The sequence below is a fragment of the Erpetoichthys calabaricus genome, chromosome 10 (genome assembly GCF_900747795.2).
Source record: "Erpetoichthys calabaricus chromosome 10, fErpCal1.3, whole genome shotgun sequence".
NCBI lineage: Eukaryota > Metazoa > Chordata > Cladistia > Polypteriformes > Polypteridae > Erpetoichthys > Erpetoichthys calabaricus.
The window spans coordinates 144653767-144677416 of NC_041403.2; the positions used below are offsets into that span (position 1 = coordinate 144653767).

At 36.6% G+C, this 23650-nt stretch overlaps 1 protein-coding gene across 1 annotated transcript in view; it reads right to left on the reverse strand.

Moving 5' to 3' along the window:
• Window positions 1-1914: 1914 nt before the first annotated feature.
• psmf1 (proteasome inhibitor subunit 1) overlaps window positions 1915-23650 on the reverse strand; it is a 66127-nt gene continuing 44391 nt past the window's right edge. The window contains exons 5-7 of the mRNA XM_028812027.2: window positions 20544-20597; window positions 3870-4028; window positions 1915-3205 (exon numbers count right to left, since the gene is read on the reverse strand). Of these exons, the coding sequence (XP_028667860.1) occupies window positions 3154-3205; window positions 3870-4028; window positions 20544-20597 (265 nt within the window). The 3' untranslated portion in view covers window positions 1915-3153. The remainder of the gene's footprint in view (window positions 3206-3869; window positions 4029-20543; window positions 20598-23650) is intronic.

Here is a 23650-nt window from a genome sequence, read left to right on the forward strand (position 1 = left end):
TTAATAATAATGAAAGATAAGCTATGACAAAAGAAATCAGTTAGTTGTTTCCATGTAAATCAAAGTCATAGATAATAAAATAAACAGACCAGTATCAAAACTACCTTGTAAGCCAACGCAAGCAAATGACCTTCAAGCAATCAACCTCAGATTATGCTACAATGTTCAAATACCATTGGAGGACCAGGCACAAGCGTACAATTGTTGATGCGAGTAAAATCCAGAACTACTATGGAATCAGATGTTTTATTTTATGAGAAACAAAAGCAGTCATGATGACACGCAGTGGATTGTAATGACAACAGTTCTACAGTAAACAGATCATCGGAATTAATCAAAAACAATGAATTTACGGCAACAGACAACAAAAGATAATCAATCAATACACAGTGACTTGCACTTTTCTGTGCTTTTACCTTTTTAATGGGGACTGATGGATATAAGTGAGTAAAAATATGGTTAAAAAGACCTAACAAGTAGGTAAAATAGCCTAATCACAGAAACAAAAATACCCCATACTCCTCTGTTAATGAAGCATTAAGCATTTTTATGCTACACTGTTATATGAAAACAAAGTGAGTTGGTTTGTTTGCCTTCTATTTAACACAATAAACATTAACAGAAAAACATAACACTTCTGCAAGCATTATCTATTTGAAACATTCAAAAACAAGTTTTGTCACTATAGTAAACTTCTTCCCAGACAGTGTATGCGGCCTAATTTCCAAAAACAATGAAATGCCACTTCGGTCAACACAGATGACTACTAGCCTGATGGTAGATATGGCATGATATCAACTAACTAACAAGGAAACATCTTTTTCGTCACCACAGTGGACTTCTAGCATGACAGTGGACACCAGCAGCCAGACCCTTCTCATATATATGGACAACATCCAAATACAGTGAACCAATATAATGAACACCTTTCTTTTTAAAGATAAGTATCTCTTACTCTACTCATATAATCCGATTTGCGCCCATGTATGATGTGGAGCCTAACAGGCAGGTTTTTACAAAGAATATTCACACTGAAAATGCAATGTACCCTCAACAGAAAGGTTAAAGAAACAAACAAACAAAAACATTAAGGATTATTTTTTGTTGCAAGAAGAAGGCAAAGTGTAGAATCTATGACCTAGCCACTTTTAACTCTATTGTAATAAATATGGATTACTATAATTGGCAATTACCTTATAGCAAATGGGTGACATCGTTGTCATGCGCTATATAAATGTAATGCATTATTATTATTATTATTATCTTTTTATACAATACTAAAATAAAAATGAACAACAAGCAGACAAAACAAGCTACCCAGATGTCAAATGTGCACCAAACACACAAAACCGCAGATGAAGGTTGGTTATGGGTAAATTTCACACCTACAGTATGTCGGGATGTTCTTCACATTGAGAGTCGTAAATATATGGAATAAATTATCAAGCAGTGCATAAGGACCTTCAAAGTGTGACTGGATGATAATTTAGGAAAGTTAGGTCAATAGCAATTGATGAACTGTGCTAAAGTTGTTACTAAAGAAGCAAACAAAGAAGAATACTGAGGCATGAGCTCTCAAACCAACTAACTTTCCAACACAGAACGTAATGCGAAGCTTCACGGAAGGCACACAGAAAGCACAGACCTATGAAAAACACCCCTCAGTATGGGCAGATATCAAAAGACATATGAGACAGATAATTCACCCTTCTGTCAGTATGCAGAGTTAAATAATGAAGAGGCAAGAGATCCTGGTGCTGAAAAAGAACATCCATTTTCAGTTACCCATGGGCTACAGAAACAGATTCATGTCAGGTTGTGTCACAAGTGAGGTTAAAAAAAATTTAAGTGCATAAATATGTGGAAGTGTGTTAAAAATGAAACACAAGAAAAAACAGCTTCATATTCCAGAAATTATGGTAAATATGATTTAATTTATACTCTACAACATCAAACAGTATTAAGAAACATTAGAAACTTCCAAAGTCAACTCTCTGGGCTACTCGCACACTACAGACCAAAATAGTAGTCAAGAAGATGGCAGAAACAAAAAGGAATGCTATTTTGTAGTTTTATCAACCAAGACAAAAGACTTAAAAAATTATTTCAAAAAATGAAAAAACACCCAGCAGTCAATCAAAAAGAAAATGCTTCACCTCTTTGAAAAAAATCTTTAAAGTATGGCATAGCCTTTGAACTGGGAATTGAAGATAACAGTTTATGAAATCCTTAATACTGCTTAAATTAATGCCTTAACTCAGGAGATGGTGTATAATAATTTGGAAAAAAGTTCACTTTTAATTAATTTCAAATATGATTTTTTTTAACTTGCAGTTATTTCACAGTTATTAAGAAAACATGAATCCAATCTGACATAAGGTTACACTGTCCTGCACATTATGCTTGCATAAAATAGAATTTAACAGCCGGTACTGGATATTCGTTTTTAATGCAGACATTTTGAAGATACTGCATTTTATGCTGAGATTGGGATGTTTTCACAAATCTAGTAAATATTCTCTTTAATATATAAATGACATTAAACCAGCTATAAAACCACACTAATAAAGCTGAACATTTTAAACAAGTCATAAAGGAGTATTTATTTCCACTTTTTGGTAAATCTTGGCTGTGGAAACAAAGAATTTACAGTCTTTATGACCTTTTTCTGCCCTAGCCAGCTATCAATGGCTGGTACAGATGATTTTAATCATGTGTTTGGCAATTTCAGTTCATTGGGAAAAGTGGTTTTTGTTACATGCTTTTGCCACAGTGTCAATTTAGCCTCATAACTGTTATCTACACTACATGCCAGAAATGCACTCATTAATGATACGTGCCAAGTTTCCTAATGTTTTTTTTTCCTTTGTTATGAGCACATACAAATATCATAGGTCACGCATAGTCTCATTGCTTTCTCCAAATGAACTGTAAAATAAAATCAGTTTCTATCTCCTCCAGAGACTGGGTTTATTGTATTGGTGTGAAGATTCAAAAACATTTATTTTGTAGTTAAACATGTGAAAAAACACTCTGCATAAAATTTTCAGTTTTCCAAATTGATCTAAGATCAAACACGAGTATGTATGAAGACAGGTCATCCAGAAAGAACTCTGGATTCAAAATGTGAGCTGTTATGCAGGTCTTGGTCAACTACATAAACATGTCGTCAAATCCTGGTGGTGGCATGTGATCAGGATCTGGGCTGTTAAAAAAAAAAAAAAAAAAAAAAAACGTTAAAAAAAAAAATAAAGTAAGGAAGGAAAAAGACACAATTAAATCATGTTAGAATATAACAGATGCCAGCTGTTTTGGCATAACCCTGGGCTAATGCTGACTGCTGTACACTCAAATACTGAAAATTTTAATTGAATAGAGACACCACTGACCAAAGCATTCAGAGGAAGGGACAACATTCTTGATGTCACAAAAGGAATTAGGGAAGAGTTTCAGGTTAGGACACCTGATTAGAAACACAAGGGAGTTCACAGAAGGGAAGATAAACAATCAAGAAACTGTACACAACCTCCAGTGAGATCACTTGAAATTAGGAAGACCTTGAAAACATGCAGTCCAATTTTAGGATCAAAGGAAATCAGGGACTGCTACTGTAGTGTCAGCCACAAGTTAACTGCCAATTCTGGCTCCTTTCTCAAAGTGTTGTGCAGGTCTGTATTTTTTTTTATAGAATTCATTTAACAGGTAGATGTCTAATCCTACTTAGACATACAGAATAATCAATAGGTTCAAATGAACAGGTTTTCTTTCTTGAGTGTCATGTTGGATCACAAAATTGGAAAAAGTAATTAATTGTTCAGCAGACTACAACCTCCCACAGCAAGTTGAATTTAAATATGCTGTCACCATACCCTGGTGGATTTCTTCCAACTGGTCCAAATGGATCAAACCGAGCCCCTGGTGGGACTGCGCCTGGGGGAAGACGACCAGGAATTCCAGAAGTGGGATTAAAGCCAGGCCTTGGCAGACCAGATCGTAGTGGGTCAAATATCATTCCTCCTTGGCGGCCCCTGCAAAAAAAAAAACCCATTAGCACAACACAATTTTTTCACTTCAGTAACAGGCTTTTTGTGGAATTTATTTGTAAAAGCAATCATTTTAAGCTGTCATATGTATCTTAATAACCTTATTATCCACATGTAGTATTTCATATAGTGTGATATGCAAGTGTGTAATGCCAAATATCTCAATCTTTATATACTTACTAGGGGGCTCCACTCCCTGCTCGCTTCACTCACCCACCCCTGGGTTTGGTTTACCGGACATACAATTTAAAGAGATTGGGAATTGTTACATATGCATTATTTTCACTTTTACTTTAAAACTTTAGTAAAAACAATATTTGGAATTAACTTTTCTTCAAGATCGCATTGAATTTTGATTCTGTGTTTGGACTTGCATCGTGACAACGCAACTTGTAACTGCCTGTGAGTAAATATCATTTCTTTCTTTCTAATAAATAAATCGACTTTTTCGAATGTTTGTCCATGCTCTTTCTTCTTCGCTTTGCTGTTGACGTGTCATCTACAATGTATAAAATTATTGTCCTGATAAAATTTATAAGAGCCGAGAGCGCCAGAAGTGTGTCTGCCAAAAGCATTCACACGACTAAGAGCTGAGAGCACAGGAACTGTGTCTGACGAAAGCATTCCTACGACTGAGGTTAGATGACTGTGGTCTTGTTTGAAAATAGTTGAAAGTACGGCGTGACTTGAAAGGCTCTCATGTTAAAAGTCTCCGTCTCATGGGACTTCATACCGCACCAACGTTTTTGGAAACTTTTAATTTTCGCTGGCAACACGAATTAGACGATCTACAAGTCTCCGTCTTAAAATTTAAATCCGAACAATATATTCGATCTCTTTTCGCTTTTCTGTTACTTCACTGAGTAATAATTTCCATTTCTTTGCGCAAATCGATCTTTCCTATCCTTTTTTTTTTTTAGACTTTCGAATTTTCATACTTCCATTATCTCTAACCTGCTGTGCAAGTGTACCATGCCAACATTTTTTAATTCCTTACGACGTTCTACTTTTTCATCTACTCTTTGTCCTTTATTTTGTCCTTTATTTCCGTCCTCAGGCATGGTTAAATCTCTTTCTCACGGGATGTCTAAGTGTCTCTCCGAGAAAATCATGTCTCGTCTCCTTCCAAGATTTTTTTTTTTTTTATTATAATAGAGAGATCTCTTCCTGTATTAGGCAGTATTTGCCATTATGAAGATAGAAGTTCACGTGGCATGCTCACTCAGATCCATCGAATACAACGGATTTACTTTGAACAATTACAGGGTGATCTTATTTAAAAAGAAAATCCACAAAAACACTGACTTAGGAAATTCAAATATTTTCTTGTAAATTTCAAGCAGCAACTTTCACCATAGGGTCTGCAGCAGGGTCCAATCATGGTTTGCATTTATTACATACTATTACTAAGACAATAATCTATACAGATATAGCAAATTAGGAATTTCAGGTGCTACCGCTAAGGTGAGAGAAAGCAAAAGAAATGTTACTTTAATTCAGTTGTATGAGTATGCATTTTCTCTCACCAAGCAACATTCCATAATCCGGAACAACGGGACAAAAACAGGATTTCCGGCTTCAGTCTGGTGACTCTGCCATAAAGCCCAGATCGCTGAAGTGTTGCAGTAATGGCTGTCCTTTTAAATGCCTTTTCCCTGGAGATCAAGCAGAGTGACCATCAAGTTCTTGGTCGCCTCTCTTACTAAGTCCTTTCTCTCATGATTGCTCAGTTTGGTCAGACAGTCAGCTCTAAGAAGAGTCACGGTTGTTCCAAACTTGTTCCATTTAAGAATTATGAAGGCCACTGTGTCTTTGGGAACATTAAATGTTGCAGAAATATTTCTGTAGCCTTCTCCACCTCCACCTGTACCTCAACATCATTATGTCTTAAAGCTTATAAGGAAATTACTTCAACCTCATGGCTTGGTTTTTACTCTGATACACACTGTAATAGTGGAGTACTGTACAGACTGGTGTGTGTCTTTCCAGATGCTATTTAGTCAATTGAAATGACAACAGGTGTATTCCAAACAAGGTGCAGAAACACCTAAATGATAATCAACAGAATGGGATGCACCGGAGACAACTTTCAAGTGTAATAGAAAACAGACTGAATACTTGTGTCAATGTGATATATATTTTATTTTTAATAATTTTCAGAAATTTCTAAAATCTTGTTTTTGCTTCATAATTTTGATATATTGAATGTTGTTTAATAAGGGAAAAAATTAACTTACAATGGCTTTAGGACAAGACTGCAAAATAAAAAATGTAAAAACGTGAAGGGATCTAAATGCATTCAGAATGCCCTGTATAGATTGTCACACAGCTGCACCTGGGCGTCATAGTTCTGGATCTGGCAAATTAAGCAGTAGCACTGCACGACAAGAGGGGGCACTGTTGGTAACATGGTGTAATTTCCCTCCCGCAGTTCAGACAGGCGAGTCCAGGAGGACCCCTACCGCCAACCTTCACCTTCTGAGATGGCCCCATTCCTTCCTATAGAGGCACAATAAAAACAAGCCACTACCGAAGATGGTGGCTCATTCTGTGACCAAATGGAGAAGGAGACCAAGCTCCCTATAACGTCTCTTAAATGTATGCAAGATTGAATCAGCCATTCTGGCCACTGTTGTTAACACTTGCAAGCACTGGAACATGTTTTGTTTCACTTTTTGCTTTGGCAACACCATTAAATAAATGAGTTAGCCTTGCAGGTGTCCAAATTATTCCTTCTAGTTCTTTCTCACAGTCTGTCTATCAGTCACAATATATATACAGTATATGCACACAGACACACAAACAATAAAAATGGAATTAAAAACAAACTTATATGTAAAAGGTAAATGCAATATATCACAAAATATTGCAGAAAACTATTGTCAGCGGCTGGGTGAGCTAATAAAGGACTTTGATCAGTAACAATAAAGCAGTATCAATTACACACTTTCACATATGACGAGCATGCAGACCAAGACCCTTATTGTTTAGGGTAGAGTGCAAAGTGATTTGGCTGTCTGTTTTATAGGCCGACATATAAATGTTTAAATCAAGATATTTCCCATTCATTAGAAGGAAAAACAAGGACACCAAACTGTGCAGTTAAATCACAAACATACACATACATGTACATTTGGTGGTCTGTTTATCTGGTCCACTGGGCTTATTAAACCAAATGCCCTTCTTCCTAAACAGCCAGTCACTTGGCTGCACTCAATTGATACAGTACAGCATGGTGTACAGGTTTTGTTTTTGTTGGACTAAACATTGCAAATAACAATATTCACCAGACACTGTGGTTCCAGCAGCTCAGATTCTAATGCCATTCTGGGTTTTTCATGCACAATGGTCTCTAGAGTTTACTGAGAAGGATGCAATAGATTTAAAAAACAAACACACACACACACACAAAAAAAAAAAAAAACATCTAGCGAGTGGAAGTTTTGTGGCTTAAAACACCTTTTACAGACAGAGGTCAGATTAAAATGGATTACTGAAATGAGTCCTTTATACTAGTGCTGTGCATTAGGGCATCTCTGCATGAACACTGCATCAAACCTTTTACTGAACTGAATACTGCAACAGAAGACCACCTTGGGTGGTACTCTGTTCTGACTATAAATAGGAACTAGGGGGCTTTGCTCGCCAACCCCTGATGTTGGGTAACCCGAAATACATTGATGTATGTATGAGATATATTGGAGTATAAAGGTGTAGATGACGAACAAAGGAAGTAAAGAACCCATAGCATGGCACATTAGAAAGATAAATTGGAATATTTCTTTAAACACAACATTTGTAGTAAAGATGGTGTGTTGTCCTTGAATGAGTTTTCCTTGGTATGGAGTATCTACAACTTTAACTTTAATGTCAGATGAATGCCGAACTCTTGAGAAGGCTACATAAAGTTGTCCATGTCCAAGTACAGGATCAGAGAGGTATATGCCAACTCTGTCCATGGTTTGTCCTTGGGATTTGTTGATCGTCATGGCAAATGCAGGTTTAATGGGAAATTGGCGTCGTTTAAGTGTAAAAGGTAATTCCAGTTAAGAACTTGGAACGTCAACTGTAGGAATCAAAACAGTATTGTTAGAATGCGATCCTGTATGTACTTTTGTAGACTTAGCTAATGGGTGACCGTTTATGACTTGCTTGTTTATGTATTGCTTGTTTTCAGGTAGGGTCTGCCATTGCCAGCTGGTGGCCTGATATTTACCCCGGTAGATGCAAAAGGAAATGAACTATTGTAGGATCCAATGCAGTCCATAAAGTTTTTACTTTCGGGTACATTGTTAGTTAGAAGCTTCCGTAGATATTCAGGAAAGTCATCTAAAGGAGGCAGTCTAACCTGACCCTTTTGACAACAACGTGTAAACTCATTAGTTGTAGTGCCAGTTGTTTCTTCAGGGAAGTTAAGTGAATGACAATGACAGCAAATGATATTCATTAATCCTAATGAATGTTCATTAATAGTGGACTCATTGCAGAATGCGTTGTCAGCTAATTGGCGGAATTGTTTAGCGGCTGTTTGTCGTTCCTTTCTTTGCCGTTTATGTATTGCCTCTGCTGTTTGAGAGTCGCGTTGTAGGCACCTGCATTCATTAATTGTATTTATGCGGGCTCGTTTCTGTATGTCTGTCAGTTGAGATGTTTCGTTTTGGAGCCGTGACTTCTTTGGTTGCGTTGTTTGAGAAGCACGTTGTAGGCGCCTGCGTTCATTGTTTTTATACAGGCGGGCTCGTGTTTGTAGCCCCGTTAGTCGAGCTCTTTCGTTTTGGAGCCGTGCCTGCTTTGCTTGCGGCATTTCAGACGTGCGTTGTAGGCGCCTGCGTTCATTGATTTTATCCAGGCAGGCTCGTGTGTGTATCTTCGTCAGTTGTGGTGTTTCGTTTTGAACCCGTGCCTGCTTTGCTTCCGCAGTTTCAGATGCACGTTGTAGGCATCTATGTTCATTGTATTTGTCCATGCGGGCTTGTGTTTGTAGCTCCGTTAGTCGAGCTGTTTGGTTTTGGAGCCGAGACAGTTTTGCCTCAAAGATTTCAGACGCGCGTTGTAGGCGCCAACGTTTAATGATTTTATCTATGCGGGCTCGTTTTTGTAGCTTCGTTAGTTGAGCTGGATCGTTTTGGAGCTGTGACCGTGACTCCATTAGTTATCCGTTGTCTACCGTTAGTAATATGGATAATTGCACTTACAGTTAATATGGAGCGTTTTCTGTGGTTGTACTGTTAATAATGCATCACTGTAATGGGATTCACATATGCTATACGGTTTGGACGTGTGAGGATGCCAAACGTTTAATACGGAGTTTGTTTATTCTTATTACCCGGACCATGCTGTGTAGTGTGGACGTTTAGTTCAGAAGTGCGTTGTAGGCGCATGTGCCTTTCGTACTTTCTCGCGCCTTCCGTACTATCTTTGTGGACCTTTGCGGACACCATAGTGTCTTCCGTTTGACTCTGGGGTGCAGTGCAGAATCCTCTTTTCTGTGTGCTGTAGGCGCCTGCGCACTATGTCTCCTGCGTCCATCGCCGTGTACCTGGGTCTGTGCCTTCTGGTTTACCATTCTCGGTTAGTAATATGGATGAGACACTAAAGTGGGCAACTGTTTCCCCAAGAGTGAATAACTAAGGTTTGGAATGTCACCTGGGATACTGAATCTTGATTTCAGCTATCAAAATTTGATGAGAACAACATGAATCCATGGATCTATCCTGCCTTGTGTATCAATGGAACAGGCTGATAGCGTCACTGAGAATGTCGAATGGTTTCTGGGCACACATTAGGCCTTTTAATACCAACTCTATGCCATACCATTCTTAAACACTGCTACTTTCTGTATGTATCCTTTTATAGCCCTCATTTTAAATGGATATCTCCAGCAAGATAAAATTCCATGTCAAGAAACACATATTTTCTCCAGCTTGTTCCACAAACCTGCCAATGACCTGCACAATCCCCAGAGATGAGGTGGAAGGGGAGGGTCACAGTATGAATGTGTGGATGAATAATTTGCAGGAACCATATTATAGTGTTATATGAGTATTCTTTAGTGAACGTTTTCAGCATGTTGCTATATTCATGCCTCCAAGAATTCAACCTGAATTGGAAGAAAACGTACGTCCTTCTGTGATCAAGATATCCAGAAAATTTCTACTTGGCATGTAAACAAATGCAAGACACAACCATACATAAAGTCTGCAAATAAAAATTTACAGAAGATAATGTTTAAATGAAAACCATGCCATGCCCCTCAAACCCAGTCACACATCCACAATGTATGTACTCTTTATGTACTCTTAACTTGTGGCTCTCCTCCACTGCACTACACTGCAAAGTAAACAAGACGACAAATGACAGAAAAATCCAAGGTGACCAATGAATTAGAGTTAACAAACACAAACAGTATAATGGAAGGCAGATGCTTCCACAAAAAAGACATGCAGCACAGTTTTGGAGCAGAAAATCTTCATGCAATAAAAGCCAATAAAGAACAAGGAATCAGAATGAAAAAAAAGGATACTATCATTTATTAATAAAATATTTGAAATAAGGGCGGCCTGGTGGCTCAGTGGTAGCGCTGCTGCCTCGCAGTAAGGAGACCCGGGTTCGCATCCCAGATCCTCCCTGTGTGGAGTTTGCATGTTCTCCTTGTGTCTGTGTAGGTTTCCTCTGGGTACTCCGGTTTCCTCCCACAGTCCAAAGATATGCAGGTTAGGTGCATTGGCGATCCTAAATTGTCCCTAGTGTGTTCTTGGTATGTGGGTGTGTGTACTGGCTGGGATTGGCTCTAGCAGACCCCTGTGACCCTGTGTTAGGCTATAGCGGGTTGGAAAATGACTTATTTAAAATAAAGTCAATTGAGATGCCAATGGAGAAACTACTTTACGCTTCTAGGAATGAAAGAAAGTAAAAAATACAGACTGAGTTAAGAAAATAAATCACTAATACAATAGACAGGTGATGAATGTTTAATTGATCTGCCAAACTTCAAACTTTTTCCATTATGATATAGTGACATTGTAAAGTTGGTGAAAGAAAAAAAAAACAAACAAAACACTACAAATGAAAAAAGGGGGCATCATCTTTTGTGTGTAGCCCTATTCATACTTTCTCTGTCCACATGTCCCACCTTACAAAAAAAGGTTGTTCTCCTCCTGCTACATAAAAAGAACTCAATGTACACTGGAGAGGACGGTCATTTATATTCTATTCCTGGGTTAACTCTCAAGGCATTCCAGCTACCAAGTTTTTATTCCACCAGACTCCAGTGTCCTCTAGCAGTTCCCTTACATAGCTCACTCCTACTGCCTTTGTTTAGTTTAAGGTCTAGGCGCTACAAATACACTTACTGCTACTACTGGACTGTCTGACATCCTCTAAATAAAGATGAACCATACTGCTTCCCTCCTGGGTACTTCTGCTGTTGTCCACAGGCTAACTGCTATGACTTTGGCAAAGTTCCCAACATCTTCTTCATTGTGAAAAATGTACTGAAGTAAACCTTAGATATGCTGGATATACAGATTGGAGTGTCCCCACAGCAGAATTATCAAAATCCTATGTTTACCGGGCCCATTTCATCTATGCTTTCTTCCTGATTTTGACTGGAATGTATACAGGCATACATTATCATGTTATTTCAGAGTTAAGCAGATCATCACAGCCTTAACTTATAATTGGAACTCAACATTTTATTTAAATAACTATTTGCACATAGACAATTGAAAGCAGTGAAACTGTTGAACAACACACATCATGCATTTCTATCCCTGTAAAAAACAAGACTTCCCCATCTGGAACATACTGTACATTGACACTGGATGTATTTCCTTGCATAAAGCTGCTTTGTTTTGATTTGCCCATTAAAAAAAAAACACAATTTCTCAAATTTTGACATTTAAAGCCATAAACCAAAACATATATTTTGACTGCAGTGGTGTGCTGGGGAGGCAGCATAAAGAAGAAGGACGCCTCACGCCTGGACAAACTGGTAAGGAAGGCAGGCTCTATTGTAGGCATGGAGCTGGACAGTTTGACATCCGTGGCAGAGCGACTGGCGCTGAGCAGGCTCCTGTCAATCATGGAGAATACACTGCATCCACTAAACAGTATCATCTCCAGACAAAGGAGCAGCTTCAGAGACAGACTGCTGTCAATGTCCTGCTCCAGTAACAGACTGAGGAGATTGTTCCTCCCTCACACTATGCGACTCTTCAATTCCACCCGGGGGGGTAAATGTTAACATTATTCAAAGTTATTGTCTGTTTTTACCTACATTTTAATTACTCTTTAATTTAAGATTTTTTTTTATTGTATCAGTATGCTGCTGCTGGAGTATGTGAATTTCCCCTTGGGATTAATACAGTATGTATGTATGTATGTATGTTTGTATGTATGTATGTATGTATGTATGCATCTATCTATCTATCTATCTATCTATCTATCTATCTATCTATCTATCTATCTATCTATCTATCTATCTATCTATCTATCTATCTATCTATCTATCTATCTATCTATCTATCTATCTATCTATCAACACCTTTCAGAAAAAGCTTAAAACTGTGGTGGCATTTTTGCTGCAAATAAAGTTTTGAATTTTGTAGTCCACTTGGAATAGCATAAAGAAAAGAAAAAAAAACACATTGTTACTCTTGATTGCAGTGTTACACAACAATCCTGTACAGTATTATACTTTGCTGAAAAATTAAATTAAAGTGAGAATGGTATCAGTAAATTTGCCAAGAAAAAAACTCCAGTGTGTAAACTTTTTTGGGCTTAAATAAAGTGAGATAAAATATACAAGACGTGCATTCAAACATGGAAACATGGAAAAGCATTTCAGTAATAAAGCGTTGAGCTTAGTGCTGGGCGGTATACCGGTTCATACCGAAAACCGTTTTTTATTTTTTTTATGATATGGATTTTTCTTATACCGCAACACCGGTTTAAATTGCCTAAACGACGTTCGGAACGTGGCGCAGCGGGAAACTTTTCAAGTCGGGACATTTTTCACTGCTACACTGCTAAAAACAGATTTGTTGCACTAGGGCTCTTTTTCACTGCTACACCACCAAATAGTGGGCGGTAGCATAGGTTTCCCACGGTGAAAATGGACAGAGAGCTGAAAAAAATGAGTCACGTCTGTCGCCTGGAGATGCTTTAGTTTTAAAAGGTCCGATGTGTAAATACTGTTTCTATACTACTGGATAATACTGCAAGCCAAGTTGTACTTTTATTTGTTTTTAATACAGTGTAATGTACCTGGGTACTGTGTAATATTGTGACAACATGTTGACTTTATTCTCGTACTTTGTCATTAAAGTAGAACATCGTAAACTAAACTTCATCGTAAAATGAATATTTAATTTACTAGATTTTCTCAAACCCCGTCATAAGTTATATAGCACATTAAATGCTTTGTGTTAAGTGTTCCCCGAGCTTCTTAAACTGACTTCCTCTGCACTAAGAGGAGGCACCGGCACCGGCAGCAATCGCCGCACAGAATCCATTCACATGATATTCATGCTCTCTGAACATTTAGAATGCCAAGATAAATACTTGACATAAATAAATACTTGATATAAATTCTAAATTTTCAGAGAGCAGGAATATCTGGGACAACTGGGTTGGGGAACACAACACAAAGCATTTAATGTGCTACATTAACTTATGACGGGGTTTGAGAAAATCTAGTAAATTAAACAATGATTTTAGGATGAAGTTTAGTTTACGACATTCTACTTTAATTATAAAGTAAACTATGAGACTAGAGTGGAAATGTCGACTTTATTCTCGACGTATAGTTTTTTTTTTTTCTTCCCTGTGTCCCTAATACGATTCCGTAGGGCTATACCACAAATACAATTAAAAATGCAAGTTGCAGTTGTGTTATTTATGTATATAGCTTAGCTTGAAGCAAGGTCCATATTAATGCAGTTTGCCTAAATGATAGTTCAGTTGGTAAAGATGTCATAATAATAATAATAATAATAATAATACATTTTATTTATATAGCGCCTTTCCCATGCCCAAGGCACTTACAGAATATAATAAAGAACTGCAGCGTATACAGTATATAGCATTGTACAAACCAGATAAATAAATAAAGAAGATTAAGACAGTGAATTCTGTCATCACCAAGATTGCACTTGTTTTATTTTATTTTAATTTGGTGAATACTGTGTAATGCCCTGGGCTTTTGAAGCCTTGAAGTAATAGTGCAACTATCAGTAATAATACAGTTATTTATTTTATTGTTATTATTTATTAGTTTAAATATTATGCAGTTTAATGATGGTAAAGTTGTTTAAAAAGTCACTTTAACGTGTCAGTGGACAGAGATTGTTAACATTAACAGAAAGTGTAGTTGTTTTACAAAAAATATTTATTTATTCCTTTTCTAAGACATGTTCAGTGCAATACAACTTTTGACAAGCACTTCTGGATATTTTCCTAAGTCTAAATACCTCTTTGGATGGTTGAAAAAATGTTGTCAAAATTATAATTTAAGTTTTTGCAAAGTTTGTTAAATAAAAAGGTTCTATATTTTGACTGCATCTGTCATGCAATGTGATTTCCTTGTCTTCATTAGTGCCACCCCCTTGAAAACTATCACTTTATGGGGCAATGCAAACCTGTATTAATACTTGTGTGCACATTAAAATGTTTTTTTTTGTACAATGTACAATACTCTTGACAGTGGAATAGGTTATTCTTAGCCAGTAATTGCAGTGGAAAATGTGTTTAACATCCACTCATGCATGGGAAAAAAATACCGTCAAATACCGTGAAACCGGGATAATTTAGAAAAATACCGTGATATAGAATTTTGGTCATACCGCCCACCCCTAGTTGAGCTCATGGAAAATTAAATGTTATGTGCTACAGGGACTCAAGTCGGAGTCCTACATTCACTGATGCTTAAGTGTACATATAAACTTCAAAATCTAAAATGCCAAAAAATTAGGAAGCCATAAATAAGCCAAAAGAGATTTTCAATAAATGAAACAATTTTCAATACATGCTTAGTAGGTATTAGTTACATTTAGGCAACATGACAGTGCAGTGGTTGGTTCTGCTGCCACATGCATTCAGCTTCCTGGATTTGAATCCTGCATCTGTTTGTTTGAAGACTACATGTACTTTGTATCTGTATGGATTTTTTTTTTTTTGCAAGTTCTCTTATTTTCTTGCTGATTAGGTTAATCGCCAGTTCTACATTAAACCTGTATTAGTGTGGATCTGTGTGTGGACTGGCAACTTGTCCAGAGTTTTGTCTGTTCATCCATTACTGCTTAAATGAGCACTAGCCTTCATTACCCAGAACTGGATAACCAAGACAGAAATGGGTGGATAGATGCACCGAGTCAGCTCGAAATGAACACATAAATGACAAAATGGTGCTGCATTTTTCTAAAAAAAGGTTTTGCTCAAAAAATGTAGCACCTTCATAGTTATAACTGCTATATAGAAGACCATACTTTAAGTGAGATAACAGCTCATGCATGTTTAAGTAGTTGTTTTACAAGCTAATTTTAAACCAAGTACCATACATGATTCTCTTTCAGAACCGTGCAATTGTCACACATGATGGGCGAGGTGTGTGAGAGAGAGAGAGAGAGAGAACAAAATGATGCAAATTGCAACATGCTAAAGAGGCAAACTAGTACTCATGGGGGATGAGTTTGTTTGAGGTTTGCTGTGCCCCTTTTGCTCAGAGGCCTCAACAATAAGTTTATGTAAAGTTACTTTTTTCAGGTTGGGAGAGATTCTGTTTTCACCATTTTATACCTTATAAGTGTTTAATCTAGCACTGTAAAGAAATAAGGCTTATTTAGCTAAATTATCTGCATGATATGCTTGGATTCATTTTTTGTTGTTGTGATACATCAAAATCAGAATTCTCTTGATTTGCAAGCTACATTAATGTGTACTAGGAATTTGTATTGATAGTACTGATGCAACATACAAGGATAACATAAAATACAAAAACATAAAAATATAATTTGATACAGCTTATAAGCGCAACACAAAATAGCTCTCTATTATAAAAAAAAAATCTTGGGAGGGAGACTGGGGAGACGAGACGTGATCTTCTCGGAAGACAATTTGACATCCCGTGAGAGACACTTTAACGTCACGTGAGACAAGACAGTGAGACAACATTTAAAACAAGTTTGAGACAAGATTGTTCATGGACATCTAACCTAGCAGCTGTTGGAATTCTTTTGGCAGACAAGCAGACACACTTCATGTGCTCCCAGCTCTTAAAACAACGACAAGCAACAAGCAGAACATGCAGCTCGCCAGCACCAGCAGCAAGCCAGCAGATGATCCGACCACTTCTCCTTAGCGTGCGTTCAGCCAACCCCAACTTCACAACGTGAGTGGCAGAGACGCGAAGTGGCAAAAGGACAGCTGCTGTACAGACTTTTAAATGATCGACAAAGCACAATGCGGCAAATAGAACAGGCAGCTCGCCATCAACAGTAGCAGCAGCTGATCCGGCGGCATCTCCTTAGCATGCATTCAGCCGCCCCCCTCCCCCCCTTCAAAACATGAGCAGCGTTATATGTCCTGCGAGAAAGAGATTTAACCACGCCCAGGACCAGAAATAAAGGACAAGTATTGTTTTTACAAAAGTTTTAAAGTAAAAGTAAAAATAATGCATATGTAACAATTCCCATGAAAATAACAATCTCTTTAAATTGTAAATCCGGTAAACCAAACCCAGGGGTGGGCGAGCAAAGTGAGCAGGGGGCAGAGCCCCCTAGTAAAGAGAAAATGTGAAAGAAAAAAAAAGTCCAGTTAGTTCAGTGTGCAAGTATACATAGATACTACAAAGAAACTCCATCCTGGTTAGTCAGAATAACTGCTTTGGTAAAGTTTATGTGACATGTCTTAATCACTAAGCCCTTGACTAAAAAATAAATAGAAATGATTAGCTGTTTACAGTCTTGTACTGAAACGTAGCTATTACTAAGCAAACTACGCTTGGTCTTAAACATCTTAAGTTTTTTTTTATTTGGGCAGAGATGCAAACGATACCACAACATTATATCTCTGCATTTGCATCTGTGTATTTCTGAGCTATTTTCTTATTGAACCACTGGATGATGTTGCAGTATTCTTCAGCAGCATGATGATAAAAACAAATATCCAATACCAGTGAAGCAGTCTATGAAATACTGAGGCCTACTACAGTAAAGGCATGAGGTACAAAACAAGTGTCAGTGGATCTGTGAGTAGCTGGACAAAAACCAGGGCCCTACTTTAGAAGAATACATTATCAGCAAATAGTGTGCTTGCTGAAGTAAATTATTATATCAAATAATATAAATCAGGTGAGAAAGAGATAAAAACAATTTGGAACAACACACATAACATAGCATTGTGCTAATACTTTCAAAAATGAAATATTTACAACAAGGTAATATGAAACAAGATCTACTTGTACACATTTACCTTTAACGATTGGAAATGCAACATTAAAACCATTTAATTCTCTACTTCTCAATTTCAAAGCTCTCTTGTGCTATTTTGCATTTGGTCTTGATCTGCCTAATGTTCTCTATAACAGGGGCTTGTTAGTCCAAGTCTAGGCCTAGTCCTTTTGTTCCTGGCTCTTTAATAAAGGGATTTCTGTTCTCAATTGCTTTTTGTTGAGCGAAGGCAGCTCTGCTGTATCTCTGCTCCAAACTTCTCAAAGACTTAGCAATGGGTACCTCTTTTGTTAATATACTGTATATATTTTGATATTTATCTCTACATCAGTACGGATCTCACTAGATTCTAGTGAGTTTTTAGATATGCTAACGACTGATCAAACAATCGCCTTAGTCCTACTTCCTCTTATGTCACAATCAGTCTGTACTGATTAAGTCTTTGCAGCATATCATCCTCCTGTATTAATCTCTTTAAATCCTCTAGTAAATATTACGTCAACAGCAGCTTAGCAGATAAGTCCCTGAACATCCATTTAATTTCTCCCTAAACAGATAAACAAATAGAAACTACTGGCGTCTATGGCAGGAATGTTGAGTTAAAAACAGGGGAAGGTGGCAAGATGGTCCAGAAAATCTACAGGATATACTATGGGACGGCAGACATAGCGTAGTGATTAGCAGACCTGTACAACAGAAATAAGGTGAGTCAGGAAAGTCTGTGTCCATAATCAGTTATAAAGCCTTTATACATTTTATTCTGTAACATCAGCAAAATCTACTAAAGGAGGGCACTAATATGAAACCAGATAAGGTCTACCTACCTGCCCTTTTACACTGCTACATACCCAGTTTGAGGTAGAACTTGCAAGCAACATTATGAACTTTGAAGACAGTCAAACAGATGAAGTGTTGAAATATAAATGATATGAAACTTCCTCCATTTTCACCTTTTCTTACAACGAGAAATTATGCGAAGGGACTAAATAGTTGAAAGTCATTATCCCCAAAGAGTTCAAGCAAAAATGTTAAAATATGGATTTTTATGCCATGTGAATATTTTCTAGTTTGTCTGCTCTCTACACCCCATAAATAGTGGGACAATTGCCTGCCAAGTGGTCATATTAGTAACGTGTTTGCTGTTGCAAAGAGCTCTGAATTGTAATGTTTGATTTTAGTAGGCCAAAATTAATAAAAGCAAAAGAACTTTTCATAACAGAAAGGAAAAAAAAATGACACTGAACAAATAATTTTATCAGAATCATAATCAACACATAATAGGAACATTAACAATTTGGAAAATGCAAAAAAAAGTCACTTTTCTTCTTAGTAATTAGCAACAGAACAGGTTAGTACAGGAAAACAATTATACTGGAGATAAAAATTATCACTGGTGTAAAGAAAGGATTCTGAAATACAGTAACTGAGATCACTGGAATTTCCAAAGGGAGGTATGGAAACCATTACTGTGCTGTTTGCTGAGAATTTTGACAACAAAATGATAAAGGTTACAAGACAAGATGCAAAATAACCAGTGGAAATATGAATGCTGGATTAAAATTTCCTAAATTTTTAGTTTTAATGACAAAGAATAAATCTTTGCCTGAACTATGCAAATTTAAAGTGTGGTGAAATTAACAAACTACATATAAATCTTTGGTTTACAACTTCATTTGAAAAGAATGATGGAGGTGGTGTCACTCTTGACTTGGCTAACTATATTGGTGCAAGTGATTGCAGCAGCTAAATGATTTTAGAAGTGAACAGCACTTCTGTCCCGTCTGTCTTTGTAGACTACCTCCAAACTCAGTGCACAGCCCTTCTGATGTACTAAAAGAATCGTCCAAAAAGGCATTTAGTCTTAAATTGACAGATCAAACATACATTTCACCTGCATGAAAGAAACACCAAAAATTCAGCATCTAAAAATGGCTAAGATGGCTTACACAAATAAATCAAGATTTAGAGGCCAGTTGTACACAGGTATGAAGCTGTGAAAACATTAAAAAATGTCAGTGACCAGATATTAAACTTTAAGGTCATTTGTCCAAGTATGAAATAGCAATAGAACACAAGGGATATTACTCTAGATCAGTGGTTCTGAAATTCAGTCTTGGAGACCCTATGTAGATGCAGGAATTGTTCCAAAGTGTTTCACTTTACTGTTAAGTCTAACTGATCTCATTTAATTACCTGGTCTTTCTCATCTTCTCTTACTCTGCATTCAGAAAAGCACAGAAGTGTGATTTGTACATTTAGATGACATACAGAAATATTTGTATTTTGCATAGACTTTAAATCCTTAACTCTGTTTTTTTTTGTTTTCCTATTAATGTGCCCTTTTTCTGTAGTTTTCTCCCTTAATTGTGTCTTCATAATGACAACAAACAAGAAGCAGAGCAGACACCTGGGCAAATGACACTGAATGTTTAAAGGTGGCAGCTAATTCAGCGCCATAATCCATGTCCTCAGTAGTAAATAATAGATTAACTAACCAGAACACCCAGAAAAGCAAAATGAAAATAATCACAAAAATTTTGAAAGCCCAATTAAAAAATACAAAATTATTCCCATGTGCCATACATAAATACTTGGTTAATTCTAATAAAAATTCATCAAACTTAACCTTGCTTAATTACTTGACTTTGAGACCCTCTGTTCTTGATCAATTACTATATAAATTTAACATTAAAGGTGACATTCTGTACTTTTGTTTCCTATGCACCTTTAATCTCAAATCCATATATCAAATTAGTGTCCTTATATGCCTGGCATAGTGTAAATGTACATAACAATCAGTGACTCAGCCAACATCTTGAACCCATTTTCAGTCTTTTAACTTACAAAAAAGAATACAAAATAGTCTAAAGATGAAGTCAATATGATCACACAAATACAATCCTAAAAGCATGGGTTACCACTTAATTGAATAAATAACACAAATAAACCGATAACCATACACAAAAATGAATGAATTACAAAATCCACCTGCAAATATACAGCTCCTGAAAACATTTGCAAAACTCTCTCATATTAAATCCTTCTTCCTTACCCAAAAGGGTCCAGATCAGATCCACCAACTGCAAATGGTCCCATGGGATCAGGCCTGAAAAACAAAACAATGGTCTGATAAGAGAGAACGTCTTTTAATTTTATCAATTTTAACATTTGTATTTAATTTTATGAATTGCTGAAAGTGAGATTTTTCAAGACATTATTTGCCCAACAAAATGATAAAATGCAACTGACACAAGGTGTATAATTATTCACATACCAAACTCTAGGATTTGAAAAGACGGATGTATTGAGAATGGACCAGTTCCCTCATGATTTTGGAGTTGAACCAAACTGAATTGAATTTTATGATAAGTGGTTCCGTTTGATCCCCTGATATTTCCCATTGGGATTAATAAAGTATCTATCTATCTATCTATCTATCTATCTATCTATCTATCTATCTATCTATCTATCTATCTATCTACCTATCTATCATTTCACAGAAGCTGCACAAGAAAGCTAACGTATACAAAAGAGACTCAATTATTCTAAAATATATGACTTCTTTCCTAAAGTCTGTAAATAACACACTTGGGAAGCATGGATAACATTTGCTATTTAATTAAGCCCTCTGCAGATTAGTGAGGCATAATAAACCATATTCTTTCCAATTGCATACCTGTTATAAATAAAGTGATCAATGATTTTAGCGGTCATATTACCTCCAGGACTTTACTAGGAGTTAGAGATATCAGCTCCTTTTTTATCAAACTCCTTTATAGTTTTATAACACCCTTCCATAAACCGGCCAAACAAGCTGGAAACGTTCTTTTTTTATTGTTTCAGCCAGGTCCCCCCCCCCCCCCCCCCCCCCATGGCTTGGGTTCAAATGTCTCTTATGTCTGTTTTGATCATATTATATATTAACACATATTGTTCATTTAATTTCTTTATTTCAAAGTATTTTTTGCTATATTCCATGTGTTTTGTGGGTGGTCCGCCAAGAGGCCAACCACTTGCCCATCACCATCAATGGATTGCCTTCAGCACTACAAAGCCTGAGGAAAACCCACAGGCCCTTGCGGTTCAATGAATGTACTGGTATTTTTGTTTTGTTTCTCTTTTTATTATTGCTGTTTTGGATTTTGACCACTTTTTGTATTATACACTGGGACATTGCTTGCTACGGGACTGCCTACGTTAGGCAACTCCTTTTGCCTTTTGTGCTCTTTGGAGCTCCACTGTTTTTCAGAGCTTTCCTGAAAATAAATCTTTTTTATTTCTAAAGATTCAACGTTTAGCAACTCATTACTAGCCAGGATTTGATGGTGTCCTAACCAACCCCCCATCTCTAGTGGACATTTCTGAGTCTTTTTGGGACTTTGTGTTTAGGAACTCTCTAATACGCAACATATTGTAATGGCTGGACCCTTTTGATCCCCAAAACAAAGATCTACTTAAAATAAACATGGTATTAAATTACAACTGCTAAATTTTCACACAGTTTTACAAATTGAATTATAACATACTAATGTGTCACTTTCTTTAGGGGAATGCGAAGATAATGGAGATTATATTGGCCAGCTAATTAAAAAAAAAAAAAAAGAGTTCTGTTATAATCTTGGCACACATTACATGATTATGATCTTAATTCAAACAATTTGATGAACAAAGGAGACAAGTATGGAACAGAAAAATGAGGAGTACCTTTATCTGAAAACTTTTGTTCCCTGGCGAAAATCTTAGTTCACCAATGTTGTGTATTACAAAGTTAAGCAAGATGACAATTGAAAGATTCTAGGAAGGAATGATTTAAACAGCAGACTGACCCTGTTAACATTTATCAGAGCAGGATAACAGAATTTGACAATGGATAGTGTATCCCATACAGTACATCCTCCTCAGTCCATTATCATAAATCATCAGCACATTCCCATTAAACTGCAAATTAAGGTCTGATTATTCCATGTTGCAAATGGTGACCCCATCTAATTAAATCCATAAAATAATGCTCAATTAAATATGTGACTGATGTGAACATCATGTAAAAATGAAATATAAAAGTAAACATGAATACAGGAATTAAAGCTGCAACTCTTTGCATTTTGCTGACAAGGCAACAGATTGACTACAGAATTCCATATAAATGGTCATGATTGCATTCTATAGCTTCAGAGGGCTGTTAGAAATGTATTTAAAAAACAGTCAATCTTAATTTTGTACAGCTCTTTTATAGTGAAGCCACTTAAAAAGAATAATGTGATACATAAAAATTGAAAGAAAAAAATGCAGTCTTTATAGAGTAGTCTTCATAATGGACACACTCATAAAGCACTTTATGTTTGAATGATGAAGAATACCTCATTACAAAGCCAGCTAATAAAGTGGAAGAAAGTAATTCACACGGCTGGAACTCTATTACATGGGCTTATTTGTGTTTAAATATGCTTATTAAAAATTCTAAAGGATTCAACAAATAAATCTAAGATAGAACACTCACTTTAGCTGAGAAAAAAAAAATCACTAGGGAAGACGTGCACAGTAAATATTCTTATGGTTGTGTTGATTGTGGGAGGAAGGCAGCAGTACTGCTCACAATCTCCTTCCTAATACAGCAGACCGCAGTCACAGATAGGACAACAAAGAAACTTTTTAATGATCCTCTGGACGAGCATATTCTACAAGTCAATACTCAAGGAATACAAGCAACAAACAGATTTTTTTTCCAGACACTAGCCAGGTTTCCATCCAAGGAGTTTTTGTGAAAAAATATTTAGCGCTTCAAATTTTTTTACCGATATAATATTTTTCCATTTAACTTTAGCGCATAAATTCCATATCGATACTTCAGATGTCGCAAAAACTACATTGGAAACACTTTTTGTCGGAAAAAAGGGCTTTAACGCAAATGTGTCACATTTTCATCACGTGCAATCAAAACGAGAATGGCGGAGCGGTTCGCATGGTTTAATGAAGAATTTTTTTTTTGATTAAACGTCGTTATTTTGTATTAATTCAAATTTCAGTTTTAATTAAAAACCTTAAGGGAAGCAGGTTACAGTACTAATTCAGTTGTTATCGCACTGAGAAGGGATGTTGAAAGGTAGGCTCACCTGTACAGATCCGATGCTGCAAACACAGCTGCATCATGGGCACTTCCAG